This window comes from Trichosurus vulpecula, chromosome 3 (assembly GCF_011100635.1).
Source record: "Trichosurus vulpecula isolate mTriVul1 chromosome 3, mTriVul1.pri, whole genome shotgun sequence".
In the NCBI taxonomy this organism is placed as follows: domain Eukaryota; kingdom Metazoa; phylum Chordata; class Mammalia; order Diprotodontia; family Phalangeridae; genus Trichosurus; species Trichosurus vulpecula.
This window is the reverse complement of record NC_050575.1, coordinates 386,820,008-386,842,157: the sequence shown is the minus strand read 5'-3', so window position 1 is coordinate 386,842,157 and position 22,150 is coordinate 386,820,008. Positions and strand designations below refer to the sequence as shown.

Here is a 22,150-nt window from a genome sequence, read left to right as displayed (position 1 = left end):
CTCGCTCTGTGTCGTTACACGGGGAAAGAGAGAAGGCTGAGGCCGGCCTCTCGGGGAGGAGGGGCATAGGGTCCAGGGGCTGGGCCAAGGCCGGGGAGGCCGGGGTGCGAGCGCGTGCCCGCTCGGGCGTGTGGCGGCATTGGCCGAGGCCGGGGGCCGACTCCGCCCCGGTGGGGGTGGAAGGGGCGGCTGCGCGGTGCGGGGGTGCAGGCGCAGGCGCGCGCGTGCACGGAGGCAGCGGCGGGGGCGGGGGCGCGGGCGCGGGCGCGGGCGCAGGGGCCCCCGTCACACAGGAGCCGGGATGGCGGTGTGTGCCCGGCTCTGTGGGGTGGGTCAGTCCCGGGGCTGCCGGCGGCGGCAGCAGCGCAAGGGCCCGGCTGAGGCGGCGGGGGCGGCGGCCGAGAGCGAGCCCGACACGGACCCGGAGGAGGAGAGGATCGAGGGCGCCCCGGCCATGCCAAAGCCGTCGGGGGCCTGCGGGGCCGCGGGGCACGGAGGCGCGGGGGACCCGGGGGCGGGCCTGTCACCGGGGGGCGCTGGGAGCCCGGCCTCGGCTTGCCCTCAGTCCCCGCAGCCCCCGGCGGCCCCGGCGCGCTGCTCTCTCCTCGAGTTGCCCCCCGAGCTCCTAGTGGAGATCTTCGCCTCGCTGCCCGGCACCGACCTGCCCAGCCTGGCTCAGGTCTGCACCAAGTTCCGGCGCATCCTCAACACGGACACCATCTGGAGGAGGCGCTGCCGGGAGGGTGAGCGGGCCGGGGGCGTGTGTGCAGGGGAGGGGGAGGGGGAGTGTGTGTGCAAGAGAGTGTGTGTGCAGGGGAAGGGAGGGAGTCTGTGCAAGGGAGAGGAAGGGGGGGAGTGTGCAAGAGAGGGGGAATGTGTGCGCAAGAGAGGGGTATGTGTGCAAAAGATAGTGAGTGTTCAAAGGAGGGGGAAGTGTATGCAGGGTAGGGGGGAGACTGTGTGTATGTGTTTGCAGGGGAGGAGTGAGTGTGCAAGGTTGGGGGGGAATATGTGTTTGTGCAGGGGAGAGGGGAGTGAGTGTCTTTAAGGAAGGCACAAGTGTTTGTGTGCAGGGGAGGGAAACGGGGGAAAACTTGGTAAGGCCCTGTGTCAGCCCGTCTGTGTTTATTAAGCGCCTACTCTGTGCCGGGAGCTATGCGAAGAGCTGGGGATACAAAAAGAGGCAAAAGACTGCGCCTGCCCTGGAGGAGGGAGACGACTGAAAACCATTGTGTGTCGCCGAGCTACATACGGGATGCGTCGGAGGTGATCAAGAGAGGGAAGGCCCCGGAATTAAGGGGGATCTGGAAAGGCTTCCCCTAGTGTTTGTAAGAAGGGGTGAAAATCATAGGTCCTTGTGCTGTGTAGAGGAGTGTGTGTGAATTAAATTACAGGGCCCTCTGAGGGGGAAATCACTAGGAGGCATCACTGGGCTTTGCAGGGCCAAGTGTTAGAGGGAAGGGGGAAATTAAAGGCTGTGTACGTGTGTCTAAGTGTGTAAGTGTGTGTGTAAGTGTAAGAAAGGGGAGGCTGTCAAGTCAACAATTGAATACCTACGACATACCAGGCGCTGTAACTGTTGGACATGTAGTTAATAATGGAGATCCTTTTCTAGTATGTGTTGTTCAAGGTGGCACCTGGGGTCCCTTTTGACCCCAAGATTCTGATTCTGGGGTTCGAGGGGGATGAATGCCCCTTCACCAAGGGGAGGGCAGTTTATAGTGGGAACAGTGATCCCCTAAGGGTGTTGAAGGAAAGGCTCTGAAGTGCCACCTGTGTCTCAAGGATCCCAAATCCTGTGAATTCAAGGTCCAAGGACTATGAGGGGTAGTGAAGAAGGTGGGAATAGGGGCACTGACTAGTGAGTAAGCAGGATGAAGCCAGGGACCGAATTGTAATGAAGTGAAAGGAGTAGAGGGAATGTGCTGACTTCTTGTTGTTGTGTGTTATTGACTAAATACCCTCTTGACTCCATGAAAACGACATTGCAAGATGAAATTGTATAACTCCAAATATATTCTTTCCACATTTAAAAATGAAACCAGCGATAAAAGCCAACATTTTCTTTCCTCGGTGGACTGAAGTGTAGTGTTCCTTCCAACTTTGAGGTTTGGAGAATTCTTTTTTTTTTTTTTTAAATTTGCTTTGTTTACATTGTCAAAGCTGTAAGATGTTGACTTCCTACAAATAATTTCCATCTAAAGCACATCTTTTGGTGTATAGATCAGATAAAACCTGATAAGATATTAAACACACAACTTCCCTAGCACATTGGATTTTGCTTGTTATAGGAAGCGGGACACAACTTGAGGAAGCTACTAGCTCCTTTAATGGCATAAGTAGGAATTTTTGTGCTCATGGCAAAGTCTTAAGAACTGCTCTCCTGGGAATGAACAACTTTAGGAATCTAGTAGTCCGTTGAAATAAAAAATGGGCAGGTGACCTGGTATAAGACAGAATATTGATGCAAATAGGGAATTATTGTTTCTATTCTATGGGTGATCTTACTAAAATAAACTCTGATTTTTTTTGCTCTCAGCCTGGAGTGTCTATCTTTTATTTTAGATGTAATGTCTCTGCTGGTGTCAGGTTAAGTTGGTTAGAGTAGCCCAAATGTGTGCCTCTTAGCAAGGCCGAATTTTTGAAAATGTATGAGGCTAGCATTACTCTTGTGAAAACAACTCCAAGTTCATACACTGATAATATTATCAGTAGAATCAGCTTTGTTTTTAAAAGATGGTATCTTAATTGTGGATAAGAAATTGGTAAATTTGAGTAGTGCACAATCAATCAGTAAACATTTATTAAGGACCTAATAGGGCCTGGGGATACAAAAGGAAGCAAAAGACGGTTCCTGTCCTCAGACAACTCACAATCCAATAGTGGAGACAATATGCAAACAGATACAAACAAAACAAAGCAAACTCTTTACAGGATATACAGGATATTAACCAGGAAGGCACTAGAATTAAGAGGGGTGGGAGAAGGCTTCCTGTAGGAGATAGGATTTTGTTTGAGACTTAAAGGAAGCCATGGTTGGAACGTTTTAATTAGTAATTTTTTAAAAAGCCAAATAGAAATAGGGAAAAAGAGACTTTTTTAATATTTCACTACAAAGGAATTCTGGGTATTGGTTCAGTTTTAAGAGGCAGCAGAACCCTTGTATTTTTAAATAGTACTGTCTAGGAGAGGGATGATTTTAGTGTTCTTAACTTTAGTCTTTAGCTAATTTGAATTAAATTTTTAGGCTTATTATGAACATTATCTTAGACTTATTTGCAGAACATACATATGGGCTAAATCCTCCTCTCTTTTAAAGAACAAGCTAAGCTCATACCCAACCTTAGCGTTACAGCATTTTCAACAGTTTGGATCTGTTAGGTTGACTTGTATATCTAATGCTTTTCAGATTAGCCATTCAGTGCAGCGTAATTCCATTTGAGAAAGTGACTTTGTGTTTCTGGTGTTGGGAAAGGCACAGAACAAAATAACATTTGCCATCTTTCAGAAATAAGGAAGGATGATAAGAATAAGGCAAACACTTTTTTCTGAAACATATCTCCTTTGGTAAGAGAACATTTGCAGCAACTTGTGTGTAGTTCTATAAATAAATGATCATTTTTCAGTGTTCTGAGGGTATAAGCCAAGTATGTTTTGTCTGTGACCGTGACTTGATTTATTTTGGTTAATGCATAACAATTTACTGAACACTCTTGAAAGTGTTATAGTCAGCTTTAACTCAGAGAAACTTAAACATATCCATTAAATGGCTAACAAAGATGAGGTACTTAAAAAAGTCCAACCATGGCTTTGAACTGAAGCATTTAAACAATAAAAGAGAACAGAAGGCAGACTTTCCCAGTGATTCTTAAACAAAATTCCTCTGTAGATAGAGCCTGAGTGAGCAGATCGAATGCTGGAATTTCATAATGTTGGATGACTTGCTTGATGTCTCTAAGCTTCAGCTTTTCCATTATAAAATGTAACTAGGGGAGCTTGTTTATATCGTACATGAGGGATGGATGTTTTCAGCATTCTCACAATAATATTTGTAAAATATTTTAGCTGAAGAGGAAAGTTATATTTTAAATTAGAAAAATTTTGTCTTTATTTTTATCCAGGGCACCGAAGAGTTTCCATTTAAATTAGTTGTGTATAGTCAGAAATTCTCTTTTCCTATGATACTAATCTCTGTTGATGACTAAATAGGAAATGTGTAATTATCATCATGCTTTTTATCTAGATGAAAAAGGCAAAGCTATCTTGTATATATATATGAAATAAGGTAGATTTTGCTTTTGTTGGAAAACTTCAGGATTTTTCTTGACAGTGTATATAGTGAATGAATTAGATAAAAGCCACTGACCAGTATATTCAGAGGTCACGCAGACCAGCCTGTATCATTGTACTTCACTCTAATTTTCTCTCTTCTGCAGGCTAAGTCTAGGGGAACTGATTACCTTTCAAGAGCCTTTTCAAACTTATGATGGGGAGAGGAGAGATTTCATTTCTGGAAAATAAGTTAGGCATGTTGGAAGGAAAGTTGACTGGGGGCTGGGGAGGATTTAGAGATAGCCGAACCTGAGATTTCATTGCTATGAGGAAATCTCAGTGCAGGTGAGCACTTGCTTTGGTATGTGTGTCATAGTGGACAGAGCGCTGGGGCTGGAGTCAGGAAGACCTGAGTTCAGATGGAGCTGTCAGACTCTGGGCAAATCATTTAATCTCTTTCTCCCTCCATTTCATCATCTATAAATTGGGGATAATAATAGGTTCTTGTGAGGATGGAATGAGATATTTGATGCAAGCATTTATTAGTCTCTTCCTGTTTTCAGAAAGTATCAGCTGCATAATCAGTGATGAAAATGATGTCAAGTCAGGTGTTTGTAAAGTGCTTAGCAGAATGCCTAGCACTTAGTAGGTGCTTAAATCAATGCTTGTCTGTCCCTCTCCCCCCCCGCCCCAATCATTCAAAAAGAACCCTGTATTGATGCTCTTTGTTTTTATAGGAGTCATTTATAGATGTGGCCTGGCCTCCCTGGTCACTGAGCCCTCCCTGACATCAATTAAAAACAGTTATGCGAAAACAACTGACACCCATACCTTTTGAGAGAGTGCATGCAACATTCTGTATCTTGTTGCCAAAATCAAGGAAACAGGCTTTATTTTTTGTCATTACTTACTCAGAGTTCTTTTCATTTATATCACTGTAGTTACTTTTTATGTTGTTGTCCCAAGTTCTTCTCACTTGATTCTGCATCAGTTATAGGACTTCCCATGTTTCAGTTCCTTATAGTCATCATTCATTTCTCACTTTCAGTAGCATTCATCCACCACAGTTCATAGAATCTGAGACTTTGACACTTGGAAGAGACCTCAGCAGCTATCAGGAAAAAAAGGCAGCTCTCCATAACATCCCCTAGGATATCATCAGACCGCTCCCTGACATGAACGTGGCAGACCCTTCCACTTTTACATAGTTCTTCCTTCCCAGGTGATAAAGCCATTGCTTTTTTTGTTCCTCAGATATTTTATTGTCATTTTTTGTTTTTTTCCATAGTTAGTTTTGTTCCCTTACCCCACTGAAATCCTCCTTTGTGAGAGGTAGCAAAACCATCCAGCAAACAGGAGGGCTGCATCTGACAACTGGACAGCACTGTGGGCTCTTGGCCTGGCAAATAGCAGCTGCTTAATCGATGTCTTTTGACTGCAACGATCTTTTTCATTGCGTTTTTTAAAATTATGAACTTAAAATCAACAAATATGAATATTCACTCTACAGGGAAGAACAGAATAGATGATCATATATGAAACTAAACTATTATGTACAGTTTTTTTAAAGTTCATATTAAATTGAAGATGATAGAAGTAAAACTGTCCCATTTTGTTTGTGTCTCCTAAATGTTTCATTAATGATCTTTGATTTTTTGGAGTCCGGTGGGGCTTCACTATTACTATCCACCAGTTCTCTTTCCTGCTTTCCACCCCCCACCCCTTCCCCTATCTCTTATTTCTAACATTTAAATCTTAGTGAAGTAAAACAAATCCACACTTTGGCTGTGTCTGAAAATGTATATCTCATTCCATGCTTGTCTCTCAGTAAGTAGGTGAGGGTCAGTCTTCTGGAGCCTTGATTGGTGTCATTGCATTGATCAAAATTCCCAAGTCTTTGAAAGTTGTTTTCCTTTACATAATCATAGTCATTCTGTAAATTTTTCTGGTTCTGCTCACTTTCCCCTACCTCAATTCATAAGGGTTTCTTATGATGCACTAATATTCCATTACATTCATAAACCATAATTTGTTAGGCCATTCTGTATTAATTGACACTTTATTTCCAGTTATTTTCTCTACCAGAAAGGGTAACTATAAATATTTTTTATGTATGTGTTCTTTTCCTCTGTCTTTGACCTCTTTTGGTGGCTCAGTGTGGCTAGAGCACTGGGCCTGGAATCAGGAAGACTAATCTTCATGAGTTTGAATTCCAGCCTCCGACACTGTGTGACCCTGGGCAAGTTACTTAACCTTGTTTGTCTCAGTTCCTCATCTGTAAAATGAGTTGGAGATGGAAATGGCAAACCCCTCTGATACCTTTGCCAAGATAACCCCAGATAGAGTCATGAAGTTGGACGTGACTCAACCACAGCAACAGGAGCTTGACCTCTTTGGGGGTATGTGTCACTAGGTTCAAGGGTATTCGGTTTAGTGACTTTTTCAGTTTGTTCCCAAATGGTTGGACCAGTACCTAGCTGTATTGACAGTGCGTTAGTATTCCTATCCTTACCGTGGCCTCTCCTGCGATTGTTCTTTTCTGCTTTTGTCAGCTTTGCCCTTCTGATGGATGTGAGGTGGAGCTTCAGAATTATTTTAATTTACATACTCTTATTAGTGATTTGGAGCAATTTTTATATGGACATTGATAGCTTGAATTTTTTCTTTTGAGAATTGCCACTTTACATTTTTTGACCATTTATCTATTGGAGAATGGCTTTTATATATTTGTATTAGTTCTCTCTATATATTTGATATCACTGTTAGAAGAGAAAATTGTTGTAAATATTTTCCCTAGTTCACGATTTCCCTTATAAAGGTCATGCATTGATTTTGCTCTTGCAAAACCTTTTCATATTTGTGTTATCCAAATTGTCCCTTTTAGTATTTACGGTCATCCGCACATCTCACTATTGGTTTTTCAGTTACTCAAGAATTCTTTTATCGCTCTTTTTCATTAACATTGTAGTTTATTGCTCTCAGCTCGGATTCTACATGTTATATGAGTTCTTGTCTCCCAGCCAATTATTGAGTGCTTCTCCCCTGTCCATCTCCATTCCCAGATTACCTTGTATTTACTTTGTGTGTTTATGTATATGTTGTTTGTCCTGAGAGGGCAGGGATAATTTTTCTTTGTATCCCCAGTGACTAGTACAATGCTTAGTATCTAGTAGGGGTTTAATATATGCTTGTTGATTAATTCCCTTTGGTTCTGTTTCCCTCTGAATCCAGTTCATCCAAATCTTTTCCATGTTTTTCTGAATTTATCATTTCTTCCTTCTTATTAATAGTCCATTACGTTGATATGCCAGAGGGTTTTTTTAGGCCATTTCTCACATGATAGATACCGACTTTTCTTCTGGTCCTTTGATACCAGAGTGTTCTGCTATGAATATTTTGTTAAATATTTCTGTTTTCATTCTCTTGGGATATATGCCCAGTTAAGTGGGATCACTGGGTCAAAGAGGATGGACAGGGACAGTTTTGTTACTTTTCTTGAACAGTTGCAAATTTTCAGAAGACTGGATCTGTTCACAGTTCTACCCACAGGTTATTGGTGTGCCTGTCCTCACTCCCTTTCCACCATTGTCTGTTCTGTTTTTTATCATCTTTGCCAATTTGCATGCAGGGTATGAGGTCAGAAGCCTCAGAATTGTTTGTTTTTGGATGGCCGTTTAGACTCTGATTTTCCTTTTGTAAAACTTTTGAGTGTTATCAGGGAATGTCTCTTTGTATTCTCTGTGTAAATTTCTTTTATATCTTGCATAGCATACCTTCGTTGTCAGTGATATTATAGCCCACTTTGCGTGTAATTTGTTTTAAACACCAGTTGAAACACTCAATCCTGTATGTTCACGTAACAGCCCAAGGAAGGGAAGTATGGTTGTCCAAATGCTTAATTTTCAGTTATCTTGGCAAATGTGATAGAATAGTAGCATAAATGATCTTAAGCCACAGCCAGTTAAAAATCATTTATATTTAGCAGCAAAATATATTATTGTCACTCAGTTATTTTAATTACAGCTGATATTCTGGTAATTCACAACATTTCCAGACATACTCTAAAGGCATTTAACTATAAAGATCTGAGGGAAGAGTAAACCTGTGTTTTCATCTGACCTCCAGCTTGCTTTCCCTAGTACTCTCTGCTAGGGGTAGAGGGTATGGAATGCGTGATGGGAGATGAGGAAGAGGGGAGAGGAGAAGCTCATGGTGAATAGCCTCCATTTTTTCTGTAAACTGGGAGGCAAGATTCTGAGCTCAGAGTCTAGTGGGAGGGAAGCCATGGGCCGTTCGGTCTGAGTCTCCCTGAAGATGAGGACTGATGAAAAGGTTTTCAAGAGCCAGGTGAAGAATGGGATAGTGAGTTGATAAGGCAGGGGGGTGGTGTAGAGGGATTGCCTGGTAGCAGTGAAGGACTAGTTGAGGTGAAATGTAAAATGGCCAGAGAAGCTGTGTGGGGAAGGGGGGAACTGGGTTTCAGTATAATTGATAGATAAAAGGAATGGGAGAGGAAAAGGTTTAGAATGAAAGGAAGTTCGTTGCTATATGGAACAGGCATCCTACAGGGTACAGGGGAGGGGCTTAGTGATGTTTGGTTCAAACTTGGAGTGAGAAGGCTGAAGATGGGAATAAGGAATCGGGAGGGTGAAGGTGGGTGGGGAATGTGGTTGGGATGATGATCTGCAGGGGATCAGAACTCCTATGATGTGAAGGGTATGACCAGTGTGAGAATGTTCCTCATTGAGTTGAGGGTGCCATTCCTCTTCCCAAAGGAAGCTGGAGACAAGTGCAGGATGAGATGGGAGATGCATGGTCCAAGGATTAGAAGGGAGGTCAGGAGGTCTCACTTCACTAATTCTCTTCTCTCCCAAAGGTGGATGCAGCATAGACTGCAGTCAGAGGGGGAAGTTGACTGTCCATTCCAGGTGGAAGAAGTCCTATACTCTATCACTTTCTCTTCCCAGACTGACTCAGTAGGAGATTCAGAGCCTGAGGGCAAAGGGAAAGTTGTTCTTGGTACTGGAGGTTCTCCACATCCCACTTAGGAGATTGGGCAGGCAGCAGGAGGTAGAAGTTGCCTTGTGGTGACACAGATGGAAGTTGTTGCTTTGGGGGTAGTTAGAAGATGCTCGTGTTGGGCAGGCCTTTGCCACCTTCCCTCAGGGGACACAATGCATAGTGGAAGGAAGGGCCAAGGTGTGATCAGAAGGTTTGGCTCTTCTCATCTGAGGAGCCTGGAAATCCGGCAGCATCAGAAGTGGTAGACTGAGTGGGTGGCAGTGGCTCTGGGGTAGATGGAAGATCCTGGGCCCCTTGCTGCCTCCCCTTGGGATACTGCTCCCAGCAGGAGGTGGAAGATGCAAGGTCAGCGGTTGTACTCTATTCTGGCCAGGTGAGACTGCCATCTGGGGTGTTGTGTAGTCATGGATGCTGCATTTTAGGAATGATGTTGATTGTGCATTCAGAGGGCATCCAGGATGGTTAAGGCCCTTGGAATTGTCATATCGGGTATCTTGGAAGAACTAGTGCTGTGTATCTCCTGGGGGAAGTTGAGTTAAGTCTTGTTGTATGAAGAACTGGTAGCAGCTGCAGAGAAGATGATTTTGGTTCCATGTCAGGAAAACCTTCCTCCTGATGAGAGCTGTTGAATAAGTGGTACTGCTTGTTCTGGGTGATAAAGGAAGAGGGTGCGACTGGAGCTCTTCGAGAAAGAAGAGGATCACTGGGACGTGTTGTTATATGTGACATTGTTCAGGGACACAGGACTACATGGCTTCTAAGATTGCTTGATCTTCTGACCTTTCAAAGGAAGGTGCCCTAAGGCCTGGTGACCATTTTGTTATTGTTCTTTGGGCCCAAAGAAGACCAAAATGACTTCCCTACGTCAGGGTCAGAGTGTGCAGTGTGTCTAACTGGGGCTGATCAGACCAGTACAAGCTCAGAAGACTGCCACAGGGCTGGCACAGGTAATCTGTATGAACATTTGGAGTGGAGATGGCTCTAACTTTGCACATTGGTGCCCAACTAGAGAATGAAAGAGAGGTGAAGGTGTAGTACCTCTAGGGTTTCAAACATACACAGACAGGAAAGTTTGGAGAGACATCCGACCTGCTTAGGGGGAATTCAGTTCAATTCAGCAGACTTTCAGTGCCCACTATGTGCAAGACGCTGTGGGGGTACAGAAGTAAGAAGAAAAATGACCCCTGCCTTAAAGGATTAACCTGTATTCACCCCCTCTTTAGAGGTAAGTGTGTAGAAGATATATTTAGAGAGACAGCAGTGACAGTGAAGGAGATGAAGAGCTGTCAGTTAAGCTGAGTATTGAAGGAAGTGAGGGTCTCTACTGAGGCAGACATGAGGAGGTGTGTATTACGGAAAGCAGAATGCCGGCTGGTCAATTCCCCTCTCCAGAGAGAACATGCCATCTCTCCTCTATTGAGCTATTACTGCCTTTTGTTTTATGGTTTTAATTTTTAGTAGGGATCTCTAGATTGTTGTAGTAGTATGCCCTCTTGTTGGTCACTGGGTAAGAATTTCATGCTTGAAAAAAGAATATTAAAAAAAGAATTTAATGCTTATAATGCAGGAACTTGCAGCATGGACACAAGTAAGTAAATACAGGGAATTTTAGGAGAGAGAAGTTGCTAAGAGCTGTGAGCATTTCAAAAGACCTTGTGTCGGTAGTAACGTCTGAGCTGCTCTTGGGAGAAAACCAGGGATTCTGCAAGGCATAGGTGAAGAGAGCATACATTCCAAGTATGAGACACCATTTGTGCAAAAGCGTGGTTATGGGAGTAGAATATTTGTAAGGGGACTAGCCTGTTTGTGAATGCTCGCAGTATAAGATTGGAAAGATAGCTGGGAATGAAGCTGCAGAGGGATTAGATGCCAGTTTGAGGGGTTTGCCCAAGAGGCAGTAGGAGTCATTGGTGTATTTTGAGTGGTGGTGGTGTGATATTGGAGCTTAATAAAGGTCACTGCAATTCCAGTGAGATTCCCAGGAGAGACAGTGTGTATATATAGAGAGAAGAGCATAAGGCATAGGATAGAACCGTGGGGGATCTGCATGATCACAGGCACAGGGCATAGACAGGGCATTCAGGAAAGAAGATCGAGAAGGAACAGGCTTAACAGGCAGTAGAGAGGCGTGTCATAGCAAAATGAAGGGGGAGGAGCATGGACAGGGGAGAGCAGAGTCCATAGTGTTAAAAGCTGCAGAAAGATCCAGATGGATGAGAATGGAGAAAAGGCCATCGGATTGAACAATCCAGAAATTGTTGGTAGCCTTGGAGATGTTGGGCCTGGTGGAACAGTAGTATCAGATTTTGAGGAGACGTGAATAGAAGGCGAGGAAGTGGAGGCAAGGATTTAGGAGAGGAGTTAAGGCTGTGCAAGGAGGAGAGACATTTTACTATTGCTTGAGGCATCAGATGGCAGGTCCGCAGGCTCAGAGATGGATGTTAGAGGAGATCCAAGCCCAGGGAGGTTCAGTGCATTGCCCATGTCTTGGAACTTAGGTCCTATAACTCCAGAGCCAGTGCCCATTCTGTGATGCCAGGCTGGGTTTTTGTTTTTAAAGAGGCAGTGGGGAAAAGCCAGGAGATAAAAAGAGATTCAAGATGAGAGAAGGGGCTTGAAGGCATGTCTTTGCTTACATGTGCTCCAGATAGCCATCTTAGAACAGTGCTTCCAACTTGGCCGACTTCCTTTATTCTTTGGCAGTAAAGCCCTTTTAAACTTCAGTCACTGGTTAATGATTCAGCGTGTTGTATTTATGTTCCTTTTTGTTTGCATGATCTCATCAGTCATGGGTGGCAAGTTTGTCTTCTTCATTCCATAGATTTTAAAGCTTCTGTATCCTCAGGTAAGAAATTTGAGGCAAACAAATGGCTTTGCTCGTAGCAAACATATATGTTCCCTGCCAGCTGGAGAGCAGTTCTCTATGTTGTGCTCCTCTGTGGAGGGTGTTCCTAACCCAAGTGCTTGAATTGACAAACTGCAATACCAAGATCTATTATTGACTTAGAAGGCACAGCCTGAATGCATCTGTGCACCGCTTTTCATCATCATCTTACTCAGCAGGATGGAATTGTGGCTGGGGGAAGGACATTTGGTTGCTTGCAAATGGAATTAACTTCAAAAGCATTTAAGGGTAGAGTTTACACAGTGGGTAGGCTGCTTTCAACTTGGTCTCAGACACTATTTTAAAAAATAATTTTTCTCCTCGCATTAGGTAAATGCTCAACATTGTATTTTTCTTTACAAGATAAGTTGAGTGAGTCTGGAATTACTTTAATTTTTCCTTTTTTGTATGCATCAGAGCTTTTCAGGAACATTAGGGAACGCTTACTGGAGAGTTGCTGTATTTATGTCATGAATATAACATGGTTTTTCTCTTTTCTGATCATCAGATACGGTTTATATACATACGTGAGCAAATACATGTACATACATGCATATTTCATTTGCTTTTACTATTTATTTTTTCCTTGATCTCAGAATTACCATTTGTTAACAGAATGCACCAAATTTTCTGGTGTCAGTGTGCAGTATAGTTACCCAGGCTTCAAAAGCATGGATTGCACCCTAATTTCTTTTCCCCACTATGTTCAGGCAGTACTAGGCACTATTGAGTCTTCCTCATTTTTCTACTTTCTTTTTCATTCGCTCTACCTACTTTTCACTGTTTTTATTCCTCAACCACCTCATGTCTAGACCTTTAAAATAATTTCCTAACTAGTCTCTTTGACAATAGCATCATCATCTTTTTGATTTATTCTGTATACTATTACCAGAGGAGTTTTCCTAAAACACTGCCTTTGGCTTGTTTGCATCCTTGCTCAACAACCTTCAATGGCTTCTTTTATTTTTTATTAATTAATTTATCTTTAGTTTTCAACTTTTACTTCCATAAGCTTTTGAGTTCTAAATTTTCTTTCCCTCCATCCTCTCTCTTCTCCCCAAGAAGATGTACAGTCTGATATAGGCTCTACATATACATTCATATTAAACATTCTTTCCCATTAGTCATGTTGTAAAGAAGAATTAGAACCAATAGGAGGAACCACAAGGAAGAAGAAACAAAACAACAACAAAAAAGAGAGCAAACAGTATGCTTCGATCTGCACTGAGACTCCATAGTTCTTTCTCTGGATGTGGATGGCATTTTCCATCGTGAGTCTTTTGGAGTTGTCTTAGATCCTTGCATTGCTGAGAAGAGGTAAGTCTATCAAAGTCAGTCATTGCAGTGTGGCTCTTACTGTGTACAGTGTTCTCCTGGTTCTGCTCACTTCACTCAGCATTAGTTCATGTAAGTCTTTCCAGGTTTTTATGAAGTCTGCCTGCTCATCATTTCTTATAGCACAGTAGTATTCCATTACATCCATATACTACAGCTTGTTCAGCCATTCCCCAATTGATGAGCATCCCCTCAACTTTCAATTCTTGGCCACCACAAAAAGAGCTGCTATAAATATTTTTACACATGTGGGTACTTTTCCCTTTTTTATGATTTTTTTGGGATACTCCTAGTAGTGGTATTGCTGGGTCAAAGGGTATGCACAATTTTATAGTCCTTTGGACATAGTACCAAATTGATCTCCAGAATGGTTGGATCATTTCACAACTCCACCAACAATGCATTAGTGTTCCAGTTTTCCTACATATATTATTTTCCTGTTTTGTCATGTTAGCCAATCTGATAGGTGTGATCTGGTACCTCAGAGTTGTTTTGATTTGCATTTCTCTAATAAGTAGTGATTTAGAGCATTTTTTCATATGACTATAGATAGCTTTAATGTCTTCCTCTGAAAACTGCGTATTTATATCCTTTGACCATTTATCTTTTTTTATTTTTATTTTTTTAGATATCATCCCTTCATATTCAACTCACCCTGTGCCCTCTGTCTATATATATGTATTCCCTTCAGTTACCCTAATACTGAGGTCTCATGAATTACACACATCATCTTTCCATGTAGGAATGTAAACAAAACAGTTCAACTTTAGTAAGTCCCTTATGATTTCTCTTTCTTGTTTACCTTTTCATGCTTCTCTTGATTCTTGTGTTTGAAAGTCAGATTTTCTATTCAGCTCTGGTCTTTTCACTGAGAAAGCTTGAAAGTCTTCTATTTTATTGAGAGTCCATATTTTGCCTTGGAGCATAATACTCAGTTTTGCTGGGTAGGTGATTCTTGGTTTTAATCCTAGCTCCATTGACCTCTGGAATATCCTATTCCAAGTCCTTTGATCCTTTACTGTAGAAGCTGCTAGATCTTGTGTTATCCTGATGGTGTTTCCACAATACTCAAATTGTTTCTTTCTGGCTGCTTCCAGTGTTTTCTCCTTGACCTAGGAACTCTGGAATTTGGCGACAGTATTCCTGTGAGTTTTCCTTTGGGGATCTTTTTGAGGAGGTGATCTGTGGATTCTTTCAATTTCTATTTTACCCTCTGGCTCTAGAATATCAGGGTAGTTTTCCTTGATAATTTCTTGAAAGATGATATCTAGGCTCTTTTTTTGATCATGGCTTTCAGGTAGCCCAATAATTTTTAAATTATCTCTCTTGGACCAATTTTCCAGGTCAGTGGTTTTTTCAGTATGATATTTCACATTGTCTTCCATTTTTTCATTCCTTTGGTTCTGTTTTATAATATCTTGATTTCTCATAAAGTCACTAGCTTCCACTTGCTCCAATCTAATTTTTAAGGTAGTATTTTCTTCAGTGGTCTTTTGGACCTCCTTTTCCATTTGGGTAATTCTGCCTTTCAAGGCATTCTTCTTCTCATTGGCTTTTTGGAGCTCTTTTGCCATTTGAGTTAGTCTATTTTGTAAGGTGTTATTTTTTTCAGTATTTTTTGGGGTCTCCTTTAGCCAGTCATTGACTTGTTTTTCATGGTTTTCTCATATCACTCTCATTTCTCTTCCCAGTTTTTCATCTACTTCTTTAGCTTGCTTTTCCAAATCCTTTTGAGTTCTTCCATGGCCTGAGACCAATTCGTGTTTTTCTTGGAGGCTTTTGATGTAGGTTCTTTGACTTTGTTGACTACTTCTTGGCTGTATGTTTTGGTCTTCTTTGTCACCAAAAAAAGATTCCAAAATCTTAGTCTGAGTCTGAGACTGTTTTTGCTGCCTGTTCATGTTCACAGCCAACTACTTGATCCCTGAGCTTTTTGTTTGGGGTACGACTGCTTGTAGAATAGAGAGTACTTTGTCCCAAGCTTGAGGGGCTGCACTGCTGATTTCAGAGCTACTTCTGCACAGCAAACTGCCACATCAGCACTCCTCCTCCCCTAAGAACTGCCAACCTGGATTGCAGCCTAGATCCAGGCAGGGCAAAGCAGGCTCTGCGCTCCAGCTCTAATCCACTACTTAATTCCGCCCACCAGGTGGGCCTGGGCCTGGAAGCAACCACAGCTGTAGCTCTGGAAGCAGCCTCAGAGCTGCACCACCTCTGCTGCCCCTGGGGCAGTGGCCGAACTGGGAACTCCATTCACTCTGTCCCCGCAGCTTTTTGCACTAACCTTCTCTGTTGTCTTTGGTGTTTGTGGGTTGAGAAGTCTGGTAACTGCCACAGCTCACCAATTCAGGGCACTACACCTGTTCTGCCTGGCACCCGGTCTGGTTAGTCCTGGCGCGGCCCACCCTGGCCTCTGCTCCTCTCTGCTCCCAGCTCTGTGCGATAGACCCTTCCCAGGGACCATCCAGGCTGTCCTGGGCTGGAGCCCTGCTTCCCTCTGCTATTTCATGGGTTCTGCAGCTCTAGAATTTATTCAGAGCCATTTAATAGGTATTTGGAGGGACCTGGGGGAGAGCTTAAGCAAGTCCCTGCTTTCCAGCCACCATCTTGGCTCTACCCCCTTGACCATTTATCGTTTGGGGAATATCATTGGCTTCTTCTTGCTCATACAATCAGTTACAAATCCTGAAGCCTGCTGTACCCCTTAATCCCAGCTGGCCTTCCTAGGCTTATCTCTGAATACTCCCAGGACTCAGGTAGAGTGGGTGGAACGCTGGCTTGGGAACCAGGATCCCAGGGCTCCCAGGGCTTTCACCTTGAGCCGTCATTTACCAGATCAGTGACAGTAGGCAACTGTGATCTAACTTCTGATCTTCCTCTTCCTTGTCTGTCAAGGGGCATGATAATGTGTAGCCTGCCTCCTCCAGGATTTTGTGAGAATCAGTCAAATTAAGTTGATAATGTATAATATGAAAGTGTTAGTTTAGTTGTATAGGGCTTTATAAATATCAGTTGCCAGCCTTCTCTTGCAGCCAAGCCAATCTTCTTATTGTCCCTTAAAAGTGCTGCTCACCTACCTCTCTGCCCTGATGTTAGGCCATCGCCCGAACCTTCAGTGCTTTTCCCCGTGTTCCCAAGCCCTGCGCTTCCCCAGGTTCTACGTGTCCTTCAAGGCCTCTGGCTCTCTAGAACTCTGCCAGTGTGGCTCTTGTTGCTTTCCTTCAGATGCCTAGAGCACTCATTGTCTGTATCAGCAGTTCTCAGGCGGTAATTGGTTGGTAAGCATTTTGGAATCCCTGAGATGGTTTTCAGGAGGTCTGTTAAGGGAAAAAAGTAACACTGTCCCAAGCAAAAAACCCCAAACTGTTTTCATGATAGTACTAAGACATTTTAATTTCTAATATGATGACTAGTGTTAGATGTAGCCATATGAACAACAGCATTTGGGGGCAGTCCTCAATCATTGTTAATAGTCTGAATTGATCCTGAGACTAAAAACTGTGAGAACTGATAGTCTCTGCAGACATCTGACAACCTCAGCCATCTGAAAGGTGATGGCACCTACTCATGTTCCTCAGTTGACTGACTGTAAATGTTAAAAAACAACCGTAATCCCAGAAGTATAGGGTTTTGTATCTTCCCACCATTGCTCTGTCGGTGGTGGGGGGTGTTCCCATATTAATAATAGTTTATACTTTAAAGTTACAAAATTCTTTGTATATGTTATTCCCACATTTGATCCAACAGCAACCCTGTGAGGTAGGAAATAGCAGCGTTATCCTCATTTTATAGATGGAGGAGGCTGTCTATCTACTTGTCTCGTAACTGGCAATGCCGCAATTCAAACCTGGGTGTTCTGATTGTTAAGCATAGGGCTCTCTGCAGTACACCACATTGTGAGTTCCCTGTCTCCCCAGGGTCATTGAATGACATAGATTCGTCTAGGTTGTGTGAAATACGGGTTTATTTTGCTGTCTGTAGTCCTTTTCTATTGGACATAGTCTCACCATGCCAAAGGCCACTTCTCTGTTGATTCCATTATAATTGTTTATCCCCTTCTGTGGGCAAGGCATAATGGCGACACAAAATAAAACAGTCCCTCCCTTCCATTCTAGCCTGACCAGTGCCTCCCTCAACAAACCACCCATTTTTAATTACTTTTAACTTTTTTTTCTTTTGGGAAACTTTGAATGCATCCTGTTGTTTCCTAGTTATTTATTGATGGTTTTCATTTCTGTTAGGAGATTCTCTTTTAATGTGCCTTTTGCTTTGGATCTTTGAGAAGGCATTTCTGAGAAGTGTGGCCTGGCACCTTAGCTCTAGAGAGGTCTTTACAGTCATGTTCTTAGGTCTTGTGGTCCAAGGCAAGTGGAGAAGCGTGTACTACTTTACCATCCAACACACCAATGCTAGAATTGGAAATGACACACCTGATTTTCAGTAAAAACAATGTACTTGTGAAAGAGTTCTGGGTCAGAGCAGGACATAGCCTTGCAACAAAGCCTGTTCTGTTCTTAGTGTCCCCATTTTTGACTCTGGTCTTCTACTGCCATTTTCCCCCTTCACTGCTTTCCATTGCCCCTCCAAACATCTGATTGATTTCTGCATGAGTGAAGGGTTCTTTTGGTTGTTGAATGTCTGAACATCTGTTTGGGGCAAACTCTGACTTCTCTTACTGCTTCTGCTGCCTGTACCCTGGTTTAGTCATTTCAAATAGCAGGTTATTTCAGATATGTTATAAAATAGTTTTAAGCAAACACCAAAAGTAAGAGAGTCCAAGCTGTATAAAGCTTAGACCTTTGATGGGTTGTGGTTTTGGGCCAAATTTCCATCTTTTATTACTATTTGTACTTTCTGTACATGGTGTGCCAATTGCAGAGATGAACTCAAACCCAGAGCTGGTTTGTGCAATTCTTTGTACCCTTTTTGAAGACCTTTGCTTTTGTAATCAGGCTTTTGGAGATCAAAGATTCTTGGAAAAGGGAGCAGAGCCTGGTACAAACAACTTTTAAGTTTGTAAATCATAATCTTTGCCAATGAGGAACTGACTCTTCTTTCATCTTTTAAATTTCTTTTTAAGAGACCTAAGCCATATTATTTCAAAGCAGTTCTAGTTCAATCAGTTAGCATTTACTAAGTTCCTACTATGGGCTGCAGTGTGCTGAGCACTGGGTAATGAAAATATAGTATGCTGTGAATGTTATCTGTATGTGTGTTCTCTGTTCAGGAGTAGTCTGTTCTTTTGTCATTTTAGAATGCCCAAGCAGGTTCAGATATGTATATTTGAGTGTAATAGCAAGGTTATATGGAAATAAGAAAAAAAATGAGTTGGCAAGATGGAACAAAAAACCCCAAAGAATAAATCACGTCCTTAACATTTGCTAATCATGACCCTAATGCTGTGTATTATTGACTTGGCATAATAGAACCCATCTTGATTGTTTTATGTTGTTTTTTGACCTTTATAACTTGGGTTTGTTCCTAGGTTTTTGGTTTTGTTTTTTTTTCTTTGTGTTTACATAGCTATGTCAGTCAATTAATAAAGCATCTAAGCCCAGTGCCAGCGGGAATTCAGGTACAAGGTGTGAAACAGTCTGCTTGAAAAGAAGGGGGAAGGGAAAAGGAAATAAACATTTGTATAGCATCTACTGTGGTACTATGCCGAGCACTTTTACAAATATCTCGTTTTATCCTTATAACAACCCTTGGAGGTGGGTGTTGTTATTATCCCCATTTTGCCAGCGAGGAACTGAGACAGACAGATTAAGTGGCTTGCCCAGGGTCACACAACTAGCAAGTGTCTGAAGCTGGATTTGAACTCAGGATTTCTTAACTCTTAAGTGCAGTTCTCTGTCCACTGTGCCACATTTATGATTTCTTGAAATACAGCTCTGGAAAAACAGGCTTTTAAAAAAAATGGCTTTAAAGGGGTCTCATGTTCTCTGGACCAGCCTATTTATTGTGTTTCAGATGAAGCTACTTGACTATGTCTTTAAGCCCAGATCACTCTGGCTTTCATTCAGTGGCCAGGAATAGCCCCCAGACCAACCATCTGTGGTTCTTTGTTGTTTAGGTTTTGACAGTTTGGAGTGAACATAAACAGTAATTGTCTTCTGTTCTGCCCAGAAACTTGGAGTGTCTGTCCCTCCCCATTGATATTTTTGTGATGGTGAATTAGGCTGTCTTTCCTTTCCTTTCCTGTTCTCACTGAGCCCCTAGTCTTTGGATGGGGTTGCTTCCAACAAACTGAGGCCTGGGAAAGATGTTAACTTAGAAAGGCCAAGGTCACCTCCTAGATCCTGGGCCAAGGACTCTGGAGGAGAGAGTGAGTGAGGCTCTGCCTCACTTAAATCCAGCTCACTGCAGGTCAAGACATCGCCCTGTCTCTGCTGTCTTTCCTCTTCTAGAAGGAAGGACAAACAGCTGGTCTTATCTTGTGAGGAGGGAAGGGGAGGCAAACAAGTGTATATGGAAGAAATGGAGAGAGTAAATGCCAAGTAGTTTACTGCAAGGGCCTCTGGGAAGGATGGGACATTGGAGGAGGGGACTAGAAAAGGCTTCACATGGGGAGTGATGCTGGAGATCTGTCTTAGAGGAAAAGAGATTTTGTGAGGCAGAGGGAAGGGGGTATAAGGCACTGAGAGAGACAACCTGCTTGTCTGTCTGGCACAGAGTGTGGAGTTTGAAAGAGGAGTCGAGGCCAGGTGGTGAAAGACTTAAAAATCTCCACAGAAGTGTTTGTATTTGGTCCTAGAGGCAGGCACCAGGGAGCCAGAGACTTTATTGAGTGGGAGAATGGCATGTTAGCTTTGTGCTGCAGCTGTGCAGTAGAGAGGGTAGATTGGAGAGGGCTATGGAAGCCCCGTCTAAAGGGACAGTTGTGTGAGGAGAGAGGTGGTATCCAAAGCCAGAGATGGGGATGGGTGGGTAGAAAAGGTAACATTTGGCAACTGATTGGCCATGTGGATGTATGTAGGCATATTGTGTAGACTGTCCTTATGAAACTGTCTTCTTTACTCCACATTGCATCATATAAGCCTTCCCATATTTCTTTGAATTCTTCAGATTTGTCTCTGCATCCAGAGAGAAAACTGATAAATATACGTATATGTAGAATAATTTTACATACATACATATATGTATATATACACACATATAATGCACTTATTTGTGTCTAATGGTAGCCATCTCTAGGTGGGGGTGGGGTGGGAGAAAAAAAAGAAAAGAAATTTACATGACAACTGTATTACATATTTAAAAAGAATAGCAAGTTGTACATAACAGATCTGTAGCTTCATGTGCAATCATCTTTTTTATTATACTATGTCATGGAATTGCTTGTTTTATTCCATCAATTAAAAATAAAATAAATAAAAATAAAATAAATTTATCTTAAGGCAGAATAATATTTCATTCCATTATTGAGTACCTAGTTTGTGTCTTTTCTCCCCATTGCAAACAGTGCTCTTTGGAATACTTTTGTACAGATAGGTCTTTTTTTAATGACAGGTCCTGTCATTAATCTTTTGGGGATATAGTCTTGGTAGTAGAAACTCTGGGTTAAAGGGATGTGCACATTTTTATAAGTTCTGTAGTTCAGTATTATTATTTTTTAAAAATCTAGACCAATTCTCAGTCCTTTCAATTTGCTTTATCCCTCCTGGGTGGTTTGTTAATCTTTTATTATTTTTTTTTTCCAATTTGATAGCAGTGTCAGGTGGAATCTTAGTCTTATTTTGCATTATGTTGATTTAGAGATTTTGAATGTTAATGTGGTGGTTGATAACTTGTGTTTTTTTCAAAGACTGCATGTTCAACGTTTTCTCTTTGCTTATTGAGTGCAGCTTCACCAGCAATCTATTGATCATTTCAGACTGGATCTCCCATAGACATCTCAAGTTCAGCATGTCCAGGACAAAATTCATTATCTTTTCCCCTACATCTAACCCATTCCCAAATTAGTCTATTTTCGTCAAGGGTACTATAGTTCTTCCATCGTCTCAGGCATTAACCTTAGCTCCTCATTCTCCCTCGCCCTTTATATTCAGTCTGTGCTTAAACCTTGTCATTTCTGTGGTTTTCTCACCCCACCACCTCTCACAGCCACCACCTTACTTCAGGACCATGTCCCCCTCCCCATTCAGGTCCTTCACACAGTTGCCAAAATGACTTCCCTTAAGCACAGCTCTGACCTGGTTACTTATTCCCTTGCCCATTAATTGCTAGTGACTCATTGTTGCTCTTAGAATCTGGCATAAACTCTCCTCTGCTGGACTTTGAAAGTCCTTTATGATGTGACCCCAATCTGCCTTTCCAGCCTGATTGTACATTACTTCTCTTTCTGTCTTCTGGAGTCCAGCCAGCCATGACCATGAACACGACTGGAATATACTCCCGATTCTTTGAAGTTGAGCAGTTCTTCATGCATCCCAAGATCTCATCCACTTTTTTTTTCTTTTTTTGCATTACTTTGAGGCCTCTCTGACTTCACCTGCTCCAGAAAGCTCATTATGGGGAAAAACTCACTGTCCTGCAAGATCCCACCAGCCTTGGTCTGCCCTGCCCCTCATGAACTCCAAGTACTCCATTTGAGGAGGGAGTTCATCTCAGAACGCCACCTCATTTCTCACAAGGCCA

General features: G+C 42.5%; 1 protein-coding gene across 6 annotated transcripts in view; it reads left to right on the top strand.

The window, feature by feature from the left end:
- The window catches only part of FBXO31 (F-box protein 31), an 83,832-nt gene that overhangs the window by 18,436 nt on the left and 43,246 nt on the right, over window positions 1-22,150 (top strand). For 2 of the 6 annotated variants that reach the window (XM_036748514.1, XM_036748515.1), the window contains exon 1: window positions 289-743. The exons of 1 other annotated variant lie outside the window; for it this stretch is intronic. In XM_036748514.1, the coding sequence (XP_036604409.1) occupies window positions 302-743 (442 nt within the window). In that variant the 5' untranslated portion in view covers window positions 289-301. Of the gene's footprint in view, window positions 1-288; window positions 744-1,247; window positions 1,267-11,597; window positions 12,140-13,475; window positions 13,496-22,150 lie in introns of those variants that run through there. 3 more of the 6 variants (XM_036748519.1, XM_036748517.1, XM_036748518.1) reach the window with 3 other exon arrangements.